Consider the following 18,661-nt stretch of genomic DNA (forward strand, 5'->3'; position numbering starts at 1 on the left):
CAAATTTACTATCTTATAGTTCTGGAGGTCAGAAGTCTAAAATGGGTCTCACTGGGCTAATTAATTAAGCTGTCGGCAGGCCTGTATTCCTTTCGAGAGGCTCTTGGGGAGAACCTATTCTCTTGCCTTTTCAGCTTCTAGAGGCTGCCCACATTCTTTGGCTCATGGTCCCTTCCATTTCAAAGCCAGCAATGGTCAGTTGAGTCTTTCTAATATCATCGCTCTGACTCACTGTCTCTTTTCCTCTGAGTTCTTCTGCTTTTAAGGACCCTTGTGATTATAACTGGGTCCACCCAGATAATCCAGGATTATCTTCCGAATTTAAAGTCAGCTGATTAGCAACCTTAATTCCATCCGCTACCTCAGTTCTCCTTTGCCATGTACCATAATCACAGGTTAAGGGAATTAGGACATGGATATCTTTGAGAGGCTCTTATTCTGCCTACCACAGGTAGGTTGGGGCCAAATTATGGGAGGTTTAAGTACAGCCACTGAAGATTTTTGATCAAAGGAATGACATGGCCACAGCAGTGTTTTGGAAAGTTTAATTTATGCTCTGTATGCTATCTAGAATATACAACTAGTAAGAAATCAGCAACCTTGTATTATCTTTTAAGTTTTGCCATTGATCTTCCCTCCCTCCCTCCTTCCTTTTCTCTTTTTGCCCTTCCCTTCCATCTTCCTAGAATACCTTATATCCACAAATCCTTAACCAGAGAGAATTAGTTGTCCTGAACATTAATACAGCACTGTTTCTGATTGTGTTCACTGAAAGACCTTTTCATCATGTTATGGAAGGAATACTAGACTAGCAATCAGAAGACCTGAGTTATGATTCAAACTCTGTCAGTAACTTGATTTGTAATCTTAAGGATATCCTTTAGTTTCTCGGTGATGCAATCCTCCATCTTTGTAATCAGGATAATAATAGCAGCCATCTGACATGCTTGTCTGACAGAGATATAAATATGACTTTATTCCAAAATAATGTAGCATATTTTTGTTTTTTGTCTGTAGAGAGTAACTGGCTGGTGACTTCATAACTTTCTGTTTTTCTTTTTGTATCTTGAAGAACCAAGGATCAAACAAAAAACAACAAAAAATAAAAAACTCGATCCATGCCTAATTGACCTACTTTGCCCACCTTTTTTTTCTCTACAAAAAGGGATCAAGGCAATTAAGTCATAGCAAGTCAGGTACTGTTTTGCAGACTTGTTTTCAAGACCAGACTACCAGGCTGTAAGAGTCTTAAAACCCTCACTTTGGGGAAGATAATTTAGTTGAATGGTTTTGTGGAAGCTGGTTATGCCTGTGAAGGAACACTCAGATTTCACTTATGCTTTATAAATAAACAAGACAGACCATTGGTAAAAAAAAAAAAAAAATCCTAAAATGTTTGTGATTCATAACTCAAAATTATTTGGTCTGAGTTATTTGCAAACTTTACCTTGGTCTAATAGATCAGGGTGAATCAAATTCAAAACCTCTCCCCTCTATTGCTCTATCAAACATTTCTTCGTCATCAGAAAGAAAAAATACATATGTAGGTCTTAGAATATGAAAGTTTCACATTGACAGTATAGCAGATATTGTTTCAGTATATGTGACTCTTAGAGTAAATGTTTCAGTTGTCTATAATAGAAATATGATGCAAGCTACAAATAGGAACCATGTATATAATTAAAAATTTTCTAGTAGCCACATTAAGAAAAATAAAAAGAAACAGGTGAAATGTATAATATATCCAGAATATCATTTCAACATATGTAATCAATATAAATTATTGATTTTTTTGTATTGTCTTTGAAATCTGATGTGTATTTTATGCATAAAACACATCTCAATTTAGATTAGCCACAGTTTTCAAGTACTCAGTAGCCACGTGGCGACTACTATGTTGGACAGTGTGGGTGTGCTGCAGGTGTATCTATATATAATTGGTGCGTGAAATCTTAGAACCTCTCCTTAAAGCTGTGTGTATTGCCTTGTCTAATCCCACTGTGACAGCGGCCCCACCCGCTCACTTCCCTTCACAGTCTTGCTCTGATCCTCACTTCATTCTGTATTGTTCTCTTTTAGACATTTCCCTCTTCAGAGTCACAGACTCCCCTCTCCTTTACTATCAAGGCTCCCTGTCATGTTTGACTGAGATTCTCAGGAGAGAAAGCGCCATTAACGGTATGGACTCCTACCTACCACCATACCTCCACAAAAAATGTGTTACTAGTAGATATGTAAACTGATCTCACCAAAATCCATACTGGGGGGAAATGAAATGAAGTTCTTCCTCCTTGGAAAAGTTAGGAATCCCCGATAAACAGTGGTGTCTGATAGGAAAATCTAGTCAGGAGTATCTAATTTGCAGGCTTTATATCTATTGTTATGAAATGTAGAATAAGAATTGTGTGTTTTGCTATTATTAATACTTTGCATTTAACCAGTCCCAGAAGCCAAAACACTTTCCTTAGAAATGGGATGTAAGTATGTAAAAGTTCAATTTTGCTGAGTAGGTTAGAGCAAAGGACCATAATCAAATGTTCCTGGCAGACCATTCTGCCTCTCTTTATTTTTTTTAAGATTTTATTTATTTGTTTGACAGAGCACAAGCAGAGGGAGCTACAGGCAGAGGGAGAGGGAGAGGGAGTAGCAGGCTTCCCGCTGAGCAAGGTTCCTGACACAGGGCTCCATCCCAGGACCCTGGGATCACGACCTGAGCCGAAGGCAGATGCTTAACCGACTGAGCCACCGAGACGCCCCTTTCCTTCCTCTTATGTAATCAATTCTTAGGGTTTATAATTCCAAGGCATTTTGTAGTCATGCATTGTTTATGTCTCACAATGCATTATTTAGCCCCAATTTATAAATGCACAACCATGCAGTGATTTGTTTCCGTTTTTGCAAAGTAACTCAAAAAGTCAGTGCCGGAAATCCAAAAATGAAATTAAGAAAACAGTTCCATTTACAATTGTATTTAAAAACTATTTAGGAATAAATTTAAGAAAAGAAGTATGAAACTTGTACTCCAGAAACTACAAAACAATTGTTGGAAGAAATTAAAGAAGACCTAAATCAATGGAAAAATATCTCATGTTCATCTTTTCTTTTTATTATTGAGCTACCTCTCAAATTGATTTACATATTCAGCAAATCCCAGCTGTCCTTTTCTTTTTTTCTTTTTTTTTTTTTGGCAGAAATTGACAGGCTGATACTCAAATTTATATGGAAATCCAAGGGACCAGAATAGCCAAAATGATTTTGAAAAAGGACAAAATAGGAAGACATAAAACTTTCTGATTTCAAAACCTATTATAAAACTACAGTAATCAAGACAGTGTGGCACTGACGTAAGGATGGACTTGGAAATGACTGCAGACCTTCCTTGTCTCGGGGACAGTTATTTTAAACTGACAGACCAGCCCACTTGAGGCTTTTAAGAATTTAAGTTTAGCTGATTTCTTCTTGCCAACTTTTGTAGTGCCCACTTCTTTGACCATGATCTGCCAATGGCAAACAGTTTCTCTGTTCTGTTTCTCTTTGGAGGGACTTGTCACTCTTGAGGTTTCAGTTTTTTTGGTTGTCTCCCATACTCAGCCATCTGGTGAATTCAAGAAAAGTTACTATTTTATGGATCACCTAATCTTTTCTCGTGGTTATGGTGGAAGGAATAATTCTCTTCCTGCTTTCTACATCCTAAGCAGAGTGGAAATAACATGGCGCTTGGCCTGTAATAGATTCAGCACTCAGTTAAAATTTAAGTTGGTTGAATTCATTGAATACTTAGGTATTATATAAGTATAATACTTAGTGTGCTGAGCACTTACAAATCATTTAATCCACATACCTATCTGTGAAGTGTAGATGCTATTATTATTCCTTTTTTTAAAAAATGTAAACTAAAGCTTAATGGAGAAAAGGAACTAGAGGTACAACAATAAACATTTTTGTTGATTTTACCTATATCACCTTCTCTCTCTTCTCCCTCCCAAATAAAATTCTTGAATCCATTTTTTACTTTTGCAAAGAAAGGAGCTGTATCCTTGGCATTGCAAATTCTCATTTCCTCATTTGATGGGCAGTAAGGCACAATAGAAATGAGGGAAAAGTTTGAAGAGATCTGGTTGGACTTTTGATTAACAAGGAGAAGACACTCTCAGATCTGAAGGCTTTGGGTGATCAGTACTAGCAGCTAGGCTTTAAAACAGGTGAATGACAAAAGGACTGTGTTGACTTTGCTGCCACTTCCCATTTTTCCCCCTTCCCTTCTGCTTCCAGAAGTGTGAAATAGTTAATAGCCTTCGGTTTTCTCATAGAATAGTAGAATTTTAAGTATTTTCATTACTGTTATTTGTGTGTGTGTGTGTGATGTACACTCTTTTTATTTTTTTTGCATTTTAATTTTATTATGTTAATCACCATACATTACATCATTAGTTCTTGATGTAGTGTTCCATGATTCATTGTTTCTGCATAACACCCAGTGCTCCATGCAGAATGTGCCCTCTTTAATACCCATCACCAGGCTAACCCATCCCCCCACCCTCCTCCCCTCTAGAACCCTCAGTTTGTTTTTCAGAGTCCATCGTCTCTCATGGTTCGTCTCCCCCTCCACTTACTCCCCTTCATTCTTCCCCTCCTGCTATCTTCTTCTTTTTCTTTTTTCTTAACATATGTTGCATTGTTTGTTTCAGAAGTACAGATCTGTGATTCAACAGTCTTGCACAATTCACAGCACTCACCATAGCACACACTCTACCCAGTGTCTGTCACCCAGCCACCCCATCCCTCCCACCCCCCACCACTCCAGCAACCCTCAGTTTGTTTCCTGAGATTAAGAATTCCTCATATCAGGAGGTCATATGATACATGTCTTTCTCTGATTGACTTATCACTCAGCATAACACCCTCCAGTTCCATCCACGTCGTTGCAAATGGCAAGATCTCATTCCTTTTGATGGCTGCATAATATTCCATTGTGTGAATATACCACTTCTTCTTTATCCATTCATCTGTCGATGGGCATCTTGGCTCTTTCCACAGTTTGGCTATTGTGGACGTTGCTGCTATAAACATCGGGGTGCACGTACCCCTTCGGATCCCTACATTTGTATCTTTGGGGTAAATACCCAGTAGTGCAGTTGCTGGATCGTATGGTAGCTCTATTTTCAACTGTTTGAGGAACCTCCATACTGTTTTCCAGAGTGGTTGCACCAGCTTGCATTCCCATCGACAGTGTAGGAGGGTTCCCCTTTCTCCGCATCCCCGCCAACATTAATTCTAGCCATTCTGACTGGTGTGGTATCTCATTGAGGTTTTGATTTCGATTTCCCTGATGCCGAGCGATGTTGAGCACTTCTTCATGTGTCTGTTGGCCATTTGGATGTCTTCTTTGGAAAAATGTCTGTTCATGTCTTCTGCCCGTTTCTTGATTGGATTATTTGTTCTTTGGGTGCTGAGTTTGATAAGTTCTTTATAGATTTTGGATACTAGCCCTTTATCTGATATGTCATTTGCAAATATCTTCTCCATTCTGTCGGTTGTCTTTTGGTTTTGTGGACTGTTTCTTTTGCTGTGCAAAAGCTTTTTATCTTGATGAAATCCCAATAGTTCATTTTTGCCCTTGCTTCCCTTGCCTTTGGCGATGTTTCTAGGAAGAAGTTGCTGTGGCTGAGGTCGAAGAGGTTGCTGCGTGTGTTCTCCTTTAGGATTTTGATGGACTCCTGTCTCACGTTTAGGTCTTTCAACCATTTGGAGTCTCTTTTTGTGTGTGGTATAAGGATATGGTCCAGTTTCATTCTTCTGCATGTGGCTGTCCAATTTTCTCAACACCATTTGTTGAAGAGACTGTCTTTTTTCCATTGGACATTCTTTCCTGCTTTGTCAAAGATTAGTTGACCATAGAGTTGAGGGTCCATTTCTGGGCTCTCGATTCTGTTCCATTGATCTTTGTGTCTGTTTTTGTGCCAGTACCATATTGTCTTGATGATGACAGCTTTGTAATAGAGCCGGAAGTCCGGAATTGTGATGCCGCCAGCTTTGCTTTTCTTTTTCAATATTCCTTTGGCTATTCGGGGTCTCTTCTGGTTCCATACAAATTTTAGGATTCTTTGTTCCATTTCTTTGAAAAAAGTGGATGGTATTTTGATGGGGATTGCATTGAATGTGTAGATTGCTCTAGGTAGCATTGACATCTTCACAATGTTTGTTCTTCCAATCCGTGATCATGGCACGTTTTTCCATTTCTTTGTGTCTTCTTCAATTTCTTTCATGAGTATTTTATAGTTTTCTGAGTACAGATCCTTTGCCTCTTTGGTTAAATTTATTCCTAGGTATCTTATGGTTTTGGGTGCAATTGTAAATGGGATCGACTCCTTGATTTGTCTCTCTTCTGTCTTGTTGGTGTATAGGAATGCCACTGATTTCTGTGCATTGATTTTATATCCTGCTACTTTACTGAATTCCTGTATGAGTTCTAGCAGTTTTGGGGTGGAGTCTTTTGGGTTTTCCACATACAGTATCATATCATCTGCAAAGAGTGGGAGTTTGACTTCCTCTTTGCTGATTTGGATGCCTTTGATTTCTTTTTGTTGTCTGATTGCTGTGGCTAGGACTTCTAATACTATGTTGAATAGCAGTGGTGAGAGTGGACATCCCTGCCACGTTCCTGACCTTTGGGGGAAAGCTCTCAGCTTTTCCCCATTGAGAATGATATTTGCTGTAGGTTTTTCATAGATGGCTTTTATGATATTGAGGTATGTACCCTCTATCCCTATACTCTGAAGAGTTTTGATCAAGAAAGGATGCTGTACTTTGTCAAATGCATCTATTGAGAGGATCATATGATTCTTGTTCTTTCTCTTGTTAATGTATCCTATCACGTTGATTGATTTGCGGTTGTTGAACCAGCCTTGCATCCCAGGGATAAATCCCATTTGGTCGTGGTGAATAATCCTTTTAATGTACTGTTGTATCCTATTGGCTAGTATTTTGGCGAGAATTTTTGCATCCATGTTCATCAAGGATATTGGTCTGTAATTCTCCTTTTTGTGGGGTCTTTGGTTTTGGGATCAAGGTAATGGTGGCCTCATAAAATGAGTTTGGAAGTTTTCCTTCCATTTCTATGTTTTGGAACAGTTTCAGGAGAATAGGTATTAATTCTTCTTTAAATGTCTGCTAGAATTCCCCTGGGAAGCCATCTGGCCCTGGGCTTTTGTTTGTTGGGAGATTTTTGATGACTGCTTCAATTTCCTTAGTGGTTATAGGTCTGTTCAGATTTCCTATTTCTTCCTGGTTCAATCTTGGTAGTTGATACATCTCTAGGCATGCATCCATTTCTTCCAGGTTATCTAATTTGCTGGCATGTAGTTGCTCATAATATGTTCTTATAATTGTTTGTATTTCTTTGGTGTTGGTTGTGATCTCTCCTCTTTCATTCATGATTTTGTTGATTTGGGTCATTTCTCTTTTCTTTTTGATAAGTCTGGCCAGGGGTTTATCAATCTTGTTAATTCTTTCAGAGAACCAGCTCCTAGTTCCATTGATCTGTTCTACTGTTCTTTTGGTTTCTAGTTCATTGATTTCTGCTCTGATCTTTATGATTTCTCTTCTCCTGCTGGGTTTAGGCTTTATTTGTTGGTCTTTCTCCAGCTCCTTTAGGTGTAGGGTTAGGTTGTGTATTTGAGACCTTTTTTGTGTTTTGAGAAAGGCTTGTATTGCTATATACTTTCCTCTCAGGACTGCCTTTGCTGTATCCCAAAGATTTTGAATAGTTGTGTTTTCATTTTCATTGGTTTCCATGAATTTTTTGAATTCTTCTTTAATTTCCTGGTTGACCCATTCATTCTTTAGTAGGATGCTCTTTAGCCTCCATGTATTTGAGTTCTTTCCGACTTTCCTCTTGTGATTGAGTTCTAGTTTCAAAGCATTGTGGTCTGAAAATATGCAGGGAATGATCCCAATCTTTTGGTACCAGTTGAGACCTGATTTGTGACCTAGGATGTGATCAATTCTGGAGAATGTTCCATGGGCACTAGAGAAGAATGTGTATTCCGTTGCTCTGGGATGGAATGTTCTGAATATGTCTGTGAAGTCCATTTGGTCCAGTGTGTCATGTAAAGTCTTTATTTCCTTCTTGATCTTTTGCTTAGATGATCTGTCCATTTCAGTCAGGGGGGTGTTAAAGTCCCCCACTATCATTGTATTGTTGTCAATGTGTTTCTTCGCTTTTGTTATTAATTGCCTTATATAATTGGCTGCTCCCATGTTAGGGACATAGATATTTACAATTGTTATATCTTCTTTTTGGAGAGACCTGTTAAGTAGGATAGAGTGTCCTTCCTCATCTCTTATTACAGTCTTTGTTTTAAAATCTAATTTGTCTGATACAAGGATTGCCACCCCAGCTTTCTTTTGGTGTCCATTAGCATGGTAAATGGTTTTCCACCCCGTCACTTTCAATCTGGGCATGTCTTTGGGTCTAAAATGAGTTTCTTGCAGACAGCATATCGATGGGTCTTGTTTTTTAATCCAATCTGATATCCTGTGTCTTTTGATTGGGCATTTAGCCCATTTACATTCAGGGTAACTATTGAAAGGTATGAATTTAGTGTCATTGTATTGCCTGTAAGGTGACTGTTACTGTATATTGTCTCTGTTCCTTTCTGATCTATGCTGCTTTTAGGCTCTGTCTTTGCTTAGAGGACCCCTTTTAATATTTCTTGGATGGCTGGTTTTGTGTTTGCAAATTCCTTTAGTTTTTGTTTGTCCTGGAAGCTTTTATCTCTCCTTCAATTTTCAATGAGAGCCTAGCTGGATATAGTATTCTTGGCTGCATATTTTTCTTGTTTAGTGCTCTGAAGATATCATGCCAGTCCTTTCTGGCCTGCCAGGTCTCTGTGGATAGGTCTGTTGCCAATCTAATGTTTCTGCTATTGTAGGTTACATATCTCTTCTCCCGAGCTGCTTTCAGGATTTTTTCTTTGTCTCTGAGACTCGTAAGTTTTACTATTAGATGTTGGGGTGTTGACGTATTTTTATTGATTCTGAGAGGGGTTCTCTGTGCTTCCTGGATTTTGATGCCTGTTTCCTTCCTCACATTAGGGAAGTTCTCTGCTATTATTTGCTCCAATATACCTTCTGCCCCTGTCTCTCTTTCTTCTTCTGGGATCCCCATTATTCTAATGTTGTTTCATCTTATCGTATCGCTTATCTCTCGAATTCTGCCCTCGTGATCCTGTAGTTGTTTCTCTTTTTCTCAGCCTCGTTATTTTGCATCATTTGGTCTTCTATATCGCTGATTCTCTCTTCTGCCTCATTTATGCTAGCAGTTAGTGCCCCCCGTTTTTATTGCACCTCATTAATAGCCATTTTGTTTTCGACTTGGTTAGATTTTAGTTCTTTTATTTCTCCAGAAAGGGTTTCTCTAATAACTTCCACGCTTTTTTCAAGCCCAGCTAGTATCTTTAAAGTCATGATTCTGAACTGTAGGTCTGACATCATACTAATGTCTGTATTGAGTAGGTCCCTGGCAGACAGTAGTATCTCTTGTTCTTTTTGCTGAGGTGATTTTTTTCGTCTTGTCATTTTGTCCATAGGAGAATAGATGAATGAGGGAACAAAATGCTAACAGGTTAACAACGTCCCCAGCGAATATACTCTATACAAATCAGAAAAGACCTGACAGCAGGGGAAAAGAAAGGGAAAGAAAGAGAAAAGAAAGATAAAAGAAAAAGAAAAGAAAGAAAAAAAAGAAAAAGATAAAAACAAAAACAGAACAATACAAAAAAATAGATTATGATCAAATATGATCAGGCTAGTGCATAGATCAGTGCCGCACACTAGATTTTGGGCGCATTTTTGTCTGTTAGAAAAAAGTGCCTCCTAAAATTTTAAAGGAAGAGAGACTTATATATGTACCAAATAAGGCTTGATACAATGAAGGGATGGAAGATGAGTGTAAAGATGAAAATTATAAAAGATTTTATAAAAGGATTTGGTAAGTTGTTTGAAAAAAGAAAGATTAAAAAAAAAAGAATGTGATCACGCAGGAGACTAGAACAAAGCCATACACTAGTGATTTAGGGTATATTTTGATCTGTGAGAAGAAACTGTATCTCAAAATTTTAAAGAGAGAACAACATATATATATATATATATGTGTATATATATATATATATGTGTGTATATATATATGTGTACATATATATATATGTGTGTATATATATATATGTGTATATATATATATATATGTGTGTATATATATATATATATATATATATATGCCAAAAATAAGGGTAACTAGTATGAAGGGATAAAATATGACTCTAAAAATGAAGAATAAAAAATGTTTTTTTAAAAAAAGGGATTGATAAGATGTTGGTTGAAAAAGGGAAAAAGAAAAATTAAAAAACAGTTAAAAAAATTAACTTTGAAAAACTAATGAATCATGGTAAAAACCATGAATTCTATGTGCAGTATTCCCGTAGCGCTGGAGTTCTCCCGTTCTCCTTGATCGGTAAACTTGGTCTTGGCTTGCTGGCTGTTCGTGCTGATCTTCTGGGGGAGGGGCCTGTTGCCGTGGTTCCCAAATGTCTTTGCCGGAGCGGAATTGCCCTGCCCTTGTGGGTCCGGGCTAAGCAAGCTGTTTGGGTTTGCTCTCAGGAGCTTTTGTTCCCTGCAAGCTCTCAGTACAGCTTTGGAAGACCAGGGCGAAAATGGTGGCCTCCCAATCTCCACTTGGAGGAGCTGGGAACTCGGGGCCCCGCTCCTCAGTGCGCCCCCAGAGAAAAGCAGTCACTCCCGTCTCCCTGGTCTCCGGCTGCACTGTGTGCTCACCCGGCCTGTGACCGAGCATTTCTATCTCTGGCACTCGACCCCGTGTGGAGTCTCCAAACCGAGCAGATTCCTGGGGTGCGCTCCTGCGCCGCTCCTTCCGGGGGAGGGAGGGGAGTCTCCCGGGATCTGCCGCTTGTTGGGTCCCTGCTGGAGGAGCAGTGGCCCGACTGGGCCGCGAATCACAGTTTATGGCAACCCCGAGCTGAGAGCCGGTGCCTGGGCTCCGTTTCCGTGGCCGGCTTCCCCGCTCCGATACCTGGGAGCTCTGCTGCACTCAGGCGCCCCCGGTCTTTCTGTGACCCTGATGGTCCTGAGACCACACTGTCCCGCGAAGGTTCTACCCCCCACTTAGCCACTGGAGCGACGTCCCTCAGCGGAGCCGGCTTCTAAAAGTTCCGATTTTGTGCTCCGAGGCTCTATCACATGCCAGAAGCGGCGGGCGGAGGCCCCCTCCCCCGCCATCTATCCTGCCGAATATTGCCTCGGATTCACTACTCCGCACGTCCTACCTTTCCAGTAAGTGGTCGCTTCTCTGTTCAGAGAGTTGTTGCTACTCTCTTCTTCGGTCTCCTGTTGAGTTCGTAGGTATTCAGAATGGTTTGATCCCTATTCAGCTGAATTCCTGAGACCAGACGAAATCTAGGTCTCCTACTCCTCCGCCATCTTGCTCCGCCTCCCACCCATTACTGTTATTTTTTAAACTAATCTGCTATGTGGGAATTCCTATAGGTCGCTGTCATGCTAGAGACCTTAAATATAATTACTTCTACCACTCATATTTGTCTTAACAAATTCCCTTGTAAGCTACATATAAGAAAAGGTAGACTAACAAAGTGTTTTCATTTTTAAAATTTGTTTTGTTTTTGTTTACTTCCAGAAAAGAAACTGAGATGAGCCTGATAATAAGCTCAAATAAAACAAATGTTATTAATTCATCTCTTCAGCTATTGAAATTCATTTTCCAAGATGTACCATTTGTATCTCACCACATTAATCATTCTGCATTTTCTCACACTCTGGTTGATAGATGCAAGTTAAGTTTCATGCATTGCCTCTCTTTGTTGCAATTTCAACACCTTTTTAAGTATTCCACATGTTAATATAAACTGGATGATAGACCTCTGGTCATTATTGTATTCTTGAACAGCATTAATACGGAGACAGTGCTAAAGGTTAAGGAATTGGAATATGGAGACAAGGCAGATTATTTACATATGGTAGGATATTTTATAATGCTTTGGCTTGATGTAACAGTTACTTATATGCTTCTTCTTCTCTAGTTATCAGGCAATATGAAGAATAGAGAAAGCATCCAGGAACCTAGATTTGATTATTACAACCATGAAGTTTCTGATATTGACCTCAGTGATTGTGAATTTCCACATGTCATTGAAATTTATGACTTCCCCCAAGAATTTCGTACTGAAGACCTCCTGCGCGTTTTTTGCAGTTATCAGTAAGTATTTGCAAATAGCTGGGCATGTTTGGGAAGGCGGGATGAAATTTTCTTAAAATGTCTTCTGAAAAATCATCTCTTGTTTGCATATTCCCTGTTGTTCACTTTATTTAGCATCAGTTTTGTTTATTGTCTTTTCCAAGTCCTTTAGAAATCTTCTGTATCAAGCCTGTCTTCTAAGTTCTTTAAAAATGCCAAATAGTCTTTCTAGACCCCACTTTGAGCATTTAAGAGTATTTTCAGTTATATCTTCTGGATGTCTTTGTGATGCATTTAGTCCATTTATAGTTATTATAATTATTGATATATTTGGATGTATGCCTGCCATCTTTTTTTGTGTTTACTTGTTTCATTTTTTTCTCTTCTTTCTTGCCTTCTTTTGGATTGATGAGGTATTTTTTTCTCATTCGATTTTGTTTGGAAATGATACTCTGTTTCTATTCTTTGGTGGTTACTTTAGAAATTACAAAATGCATGCTTAACTTACCAATGCCTAAAGTTAGTATTTTTACACTCTTTCCAAACAGTATAAGGGCTTTTTAACTCCATTTCCCAATTCCATTCCCTCCCTTTCCACCACCCCCAACTGATATGCTATTGAGACTGTTTTCTTTTTAACATTTTTTCTTTTTAAACTCCATTTGATGTTACTATTTTATAGAGTCAGCATTCAGATTGATCCACTTTCTGTGTTCTTCCTTTATATCTCTTGCATCTCATTTCTTCCATCTGAAATCATTTTCTTTTTGCATGGAACATACTCTTTTACCATTTAATTTAGTAACAATCTGCTGTTAACAAACTTGGTTGGGTTTTTTATTGTTTTTTTAATGGCATTATTTCAGTTATTTCATTTTTGAAAGACATGTTTGCTAGGTATAGAATTCTAGGTTGGCAGTCATTTTTCTCTCAGAAAAGTGCAGATTTATTCTACTGCCTCCTGGCTTTCTCTGTGGAGAATAAGAAGCCTGCTGAAAGTTCACAACCGTTGCTTCTGAATGTAATCTGTCTTTTCTCTTTGGATGCTCTTAGGGGTTTCTCTTTGTCTTGTATTGTGCATTTTAGTATGGTGTGGCTTTGTGTTTTTTAAATTTTATTCTTCTTGAGATTATTTGAGCTTCTTAAATCAGTAAGGATTTTTCATTGGTTTTGGAGAACACGTAGTTATCTCTTCAGGTAGTGCCTTTGTGCCAGTCTTTCTCTTTTCCCTTCTCTAAGATGCCAAGAAAATATATATTAGAACTTTTCACTTAATCTTCATGTTACCTCTCTTTTATATTTTCCGTGTTTGTCTCTGTTACATTCTGAATAGTTTCCTTGGCTCTTATTTCCAGTTCACTAATTTTTTCTTCAGCTGTGTTTAATTTGCTGTTAAGTCTGTCCATTGAATGTTTAAATTTCATTTATATTTTTCATTTTTCTAAGTTCTCTATTTCTCTTTCAAATCTGTATGGTCATTTTTTTAGTTTCTTGTTTTTTTCTAAAATATTTTCAAGATTTAAAAAATGTCTTAAATGTATTAAACATAGACCTTCTGTGGTTTGTGTCTGGTAATTCCTCTACCTGAAGTCTTTTTAGTTCTGTTTCTGCAAATTCTCACACATGGTGCCTTGCTTTTTTGGCGGTTTAGTTATTTTTTTTATTACTGTGAGCCAACTATTTTCCTTGGAATTTTATTTATGGGAATTGAAGTCTACAGTAGAAGAGGATTTCTCCTGAGAGGATACGTGTTTTCTTCTGCCAAGCACCAAGAGCCCAAAGAGTTCAGCAGCACTGTAAATTAAATTATTGATTTGAGGTTATTCTGACCACTGAGATAGAAATAGTCAAGTGGAGAACAATAAAAAAATGATTGTTATGTGTCAACTAGTTTATTTTAACAACACATATAAATGTCTAGTCACTTGCCAGTCTTTGATGTGGTGCTAAGGCCTTTTTTATTTCTTTTAAGTTACTGGTCTATTGATAGAAGAGTTCTTGTATGTTATCCTCATAATATATCAACTAAAGTGGAGTGAGAACTTTAATGTACCTTTAGAGGCATCTGAGTGCTTACTCCTTATAGGTTAAAATGTTTTCTCTGTCTTTTTATAGCTGTCTTGCCCAAACATAATTGATAGTCATTTTTGGATTTTTTAGTGACTTCACCATTCTCTACTCTTCCAAAGCATTCAGTTAAGTTTTTATGGATACAACATCTTTTCTTTTTCACACTCATATTTCATTGTTTTAATTTTATTAAATTAGTGAAAATATAAATTAAAACTGATGTGAGTTTGAAAACAATTGCATTAACTCTTCATACATAGTTCATACATATATAGGACAGGGTAAAACAATCAGAAGTATACCTCTGTATCTTTAGTTTATAAGAAGAAAATAAGCTTCAGGAATAAAGAAACAATAAAAAATAAGCTTCAGAAAGAAAGTTATTAGGGAAAAGATCTTAAGGATCTGGGAGAAGTCAATACCAAGAAGGATTATACTTTAACATTCTAATCCTGATACGAAAAATGAACTAGGTTTTTTGTCTGATACTACACATTTAAATTTAAAATTCCATGCATGTAGATCTTGAATTTGTAAGATTCTGTGTCAGTTAGGGTTTAACCCCCCACATCTTACAGAGCCAGATAGGAAATATTTTAGGCCGCTCTGCCATCGTTTCACAAAAGCAGCCACAGACAGTATGTGAACACATGACCATGGCTGTATTCAGTGAAATTTGATGTACAAAAACAAGGGGCGCCGAACCATTAGAGATGATGGACTCTGAAAAACAAACTGAGGGTTCTAGAGGGGAGGGGCATGGGGGGATGGGTTAGCCTGGTGATGGGTATTAAAGAGGGCACATTTTGCGTGGAGCACTGGGTGTTATGCAGAAACAATGAATCATGGAACACTACATCAAAAACTAATGATGTAATGTATGGTGATTAACATAACAATAAAAAATCATTAAAAAAAAACAAGGGGCGCCTGGGCGGCTCAGCTGGTTAAGCATCTACCTTTGGCTCAGGTCATGATCTCGGAGTCCTGGGATCGAGCCCTGCATTGGGCTTCCTGCTCAGCGGGGAGCCTGCTTTTCCCTTTCCTTCTGCCCCCCCCCCCACTGCTCATTCTCTCTCTCTCTCTCTCTCTCAAATAAATAAATTCTTAAAAAAAAAAGAGCACCCTGTTTTTCTATAAAGTTCTAGAACAGGCAAAATTAGTTAGCAGCCATGTACCTCACTTAAATTTGGATGGAGGGGAGGGTATCAGTTCTATAGCTAAAAGAAATAAGGGGGTGACTGGATCCTGGAGGACAGTTAATCTTTCCAAAGACCTTCCGCTAAATGTATTGGGTCAGTCAGTCTGATATCAGGGCCTGTTCCATATAGAGTGCCTAATAGATTTTAAAAAGCAGTCAATGAGCTTAAATCTCAAATTAGTACTACCTTAGATTGTTATTAGTAATGATTTTTAAAGCCAAGGTTAGTTTTGTTGATGTCTAGAATTTCCTAAAGGCTAGTTAATTCTTACGAATTATTAATTTCCCTTTGCTTTGTTTCTTCCTAATCTTACCTGCAAGACCATTTTTCTGTCAAACCCAAAAACATTCCCAAAAGAGGAGAAGCATTTTAAAGGATTATGACATTCCAAAGTCTAAAAGGCTCTCCAGATCCCATCTAAGGTCTTTTTCTAAGCTTTTTGTAAACTCTTATTATACAGGCTCTTCTGCTATTGAACTTTTTCAGTCTCCAACCCCTGTGGTCATTTTATGCCATGGTCAAACTTACCCTTACATTCAGGAAATTCTCTAACCTTCAAAGCCTCCTTCATTCCTTTTTTCCTCAAAGCAATTTTTTTTCTTGACTGAAGGAAGATATTTTAGCTGTTGTCTCTTTTTCTTTCTTTATTAGTGCTTTATAAAAATAAAATCAAGGTCACGGTGCAAAAGCCTATAATAATGTCTGAGAGTCAGGTACCCGAGTCAACTTTATATTTTAGTCACCATGTTTATCAGTATTAATAATCTTTCTGATGAATATTGCTCTTAGTCATAAAAAATGAGCACCATTTATTTATTAAATGCCTGTAAGTGCTCAACACTGTGCTCTTTGCCTTGTCACAGATGATCTCATTTCCATTTTCACAATAACTCTGTTTGGAAGGTGCTATGCCCATTTCTACAGATGAGCAGACCTAGCTTCAAGAGAAGTTAAATCTGCCCAAGATCTCAAGGTGGCAGAACCCCGAGTCCTTTTGTATCTGACCCTCAGCCCCATGCCCTTTCTACAGAACTATGTTGAATCTGTGAGCAGTTTTTAAGTTCCTCGCTGAAAAAATGTCATCATTTTGAATAGTTATTGTGCTCATTCTCTCTCTCTCAAATAAATAAATTCTTAAAAAAAATATATAATAGCTCTGCTCCAGAATAAAGGTGTTTTTAATAGTCATTCTTTTGATTCTCTCTAATCCTGTCTGATGTTTCTCTGATCCTGTACCTTTTATCCTGAATTTTTCTGACTTTGCCACAATTCTTTCCTGTTTTCCCTTTCTTACTTCCTTTCTACAGCTAGAAATAATAGGTCAGCCTCTCTGATTATAGTTGTCTTTTTTCTCAATTACTTGGTTTTTTTTTTTGTTTTTTGGGGGGTTTCTTTTTTGTTTGTTTCTTGCTTTAAATGACCTGTCTCCCTCTCTTTCTGTCTCTCCGTGTGCCTACATTTGCATGAAATCCAGGTGACCTTCTCTGCCTACCTCCTCTTCCAATATTCTTCTGCCCCTCCTCTGCTTCCTCCTTTCATTTCTTCTTCTTCTGTGCCCGTAAGAGCATCTCTTGTAAATAGTGCGATAAATACTTCACCTCCCCAAGGGACATGTGAGGATTAATTAGTTGATGTCTATAAAATGGCTGGGAACGTAAAATACTCCCAGGTATTTCTTTATGACTAATAGGTATTATTGCTTTTAGAATTCAGTGGCTTCTTCTGTCCTCCAAGCTGTTTTTTGTGTCATTATCCTCATTCCACCTGTGTGCTCGTTGAGTGTTTATCTCATCATGAAATGCTTTATGAGACTCTATTTGAAAGATGTTTCATAAAAGTAAATTTTATTTTAAGAAATAAAATTGTATTGTTTTGTTGCAGAAAGAAAGGATTTGATATTAAATGGGTGGATGACACACACGCCCTAGGAGTATTCTCCAGTCCAATTACAGGTATTCACCCAGTGGATTGCTGTGGTCTTTCCTTATTGTCTATTTTCTCTTGCTACTTGTTCTTATTTCCCTTGTATTCTAGCCAACTGGCATTTTATTCAGCCAGTGTAGGTAAATGGCAGATACAGATTTTTGAGGCATAGTACTTTGTACCCATGTGCTCTCCCTCTCCCTTTCCACCTTAATCCAGTCGTAATTTGGAGAGAGAGCCAACTTCCAAGGTTATGTGCTATATAACTGTCAGTTATGATCATACATAAACAGATTATAGGTAGAAATTTAAGAAGCATTTTGTGATTTTTTTTTTTCCCACCCAGACAAATGAATTTGAAGTAGCTCTTAAATCTTTCCAGTGTGAAATTATAATACCTACTTTCTGAATATATGATTGGGCCTTTTCACTTATATCATTAGCCTCATGATAGACGTGATACAGAGGCATTCAAAGAAATTAGAGATGTTGGTTCCTCTCTGAACCATGTAGAATAGGGGTCTGCAAACTGTAAAGGGCCAGGTAGTAAATATTTTGGGGTGTAAGGTGTCTGTCACTACTTAATTCTGCTGTTGTAACAAGGAAGTATCCCTAAACCAGTATTCAAACGAATAGAAATGGCTCTGTTTCAGTAAAATGTTAACAAGAACAGGTGGATGGCTGGATTTGGTCACAAAACTATAGTTTGCTGATCCCTGATATAAAATAATCACTTGCCAAGCTGTTCATGGATTTTCTAGAGCTGACCATCTCTTTTGTTTGCCATGAAAAAAAAAAGGTGTAACATCTAGACATCTAGGAAATACTGAGAGCTAGCCTTAAATTTTCCTTTGTATCACTCTTCTTCATATCTTCTGCTTTCTTATATTTATTCCTCTTCACAGCTCGTGATGCTCTGGGTAGTAAACAGACTGTGGTGAAAACCCGGCCCTTGTCACAGGCCACAAGAGCGGCCAAGGCCAAAGCCAGAGCGTATGCCGGTGAGCCAGTCATCTCAGGGGCTTTTTCTTGTTGGTAGCTGTGTTACTGTTTTTTCTAGCACTTGTACCTCATCTAGAGTTCTAAAGGCGTATCACTTTTATTTTTAATGTTAAAGGAAGTACGTTTTTTTAAAATAATTTTTAGTGTTATGTTAATCACCATACATTACATCATTAGTTTTTGATGTGTTCCATTATTC

The 18,661-nt window shown here is 37.9% G+C and overlaps 1 protein-coding gene across 6 annotated transcripts in view; it reads left to right on the forward strand.

Moving 5' to 3' along the window:
• Positions 1–18,661, forward strand: part of R3HCC1L (R3H domain and coiled-coil containing 1 like) — a 96,593-nt gene that overhangs the window by 66,702 nt on the left and 11,230 nt on the right. For 4 of the 6 annotated variants that reach the window (XM_027596426.1, XM_027596425.1, XM_027596423.1 and 1 more), the window contains 3 exons: positions 12,111–12,286; positions 17,419–17,489; positions 18,366–18,461. In XM_027596426.1, the coding sequence (XP_027452227.1) occupies positions 12,111–12,286; positions 17,419–17,489; positions 18,366–18,461 (343 nt within the window). The remainder of the gene's footprint in view (positions 1–12,110; positions 12,287–17,418; positions 17,490–18,365; positions 18,462–18,661) is intronic. The other 2 variants (XR_003520363.1, XR_003520364.1) reach the window with 1 other exon arrangement.

The sequence above is a fragment of the Zalophus californianus genome, chromosome 15 (assembly GCF_009762305.2).
Source record: "Zalophus californianus isolate mZalCal1 chromosome 15, mZalCal1.pri.v2, whole genome shotgun sequence".
In the NCBI taxonomy this organism is placed as follows: domain Eukaryota; kingdom Metazoa; phylum Chordata; class Mammalia; order Carnivora; family Otariidae; genus Zalophus; species Zalophus californianus.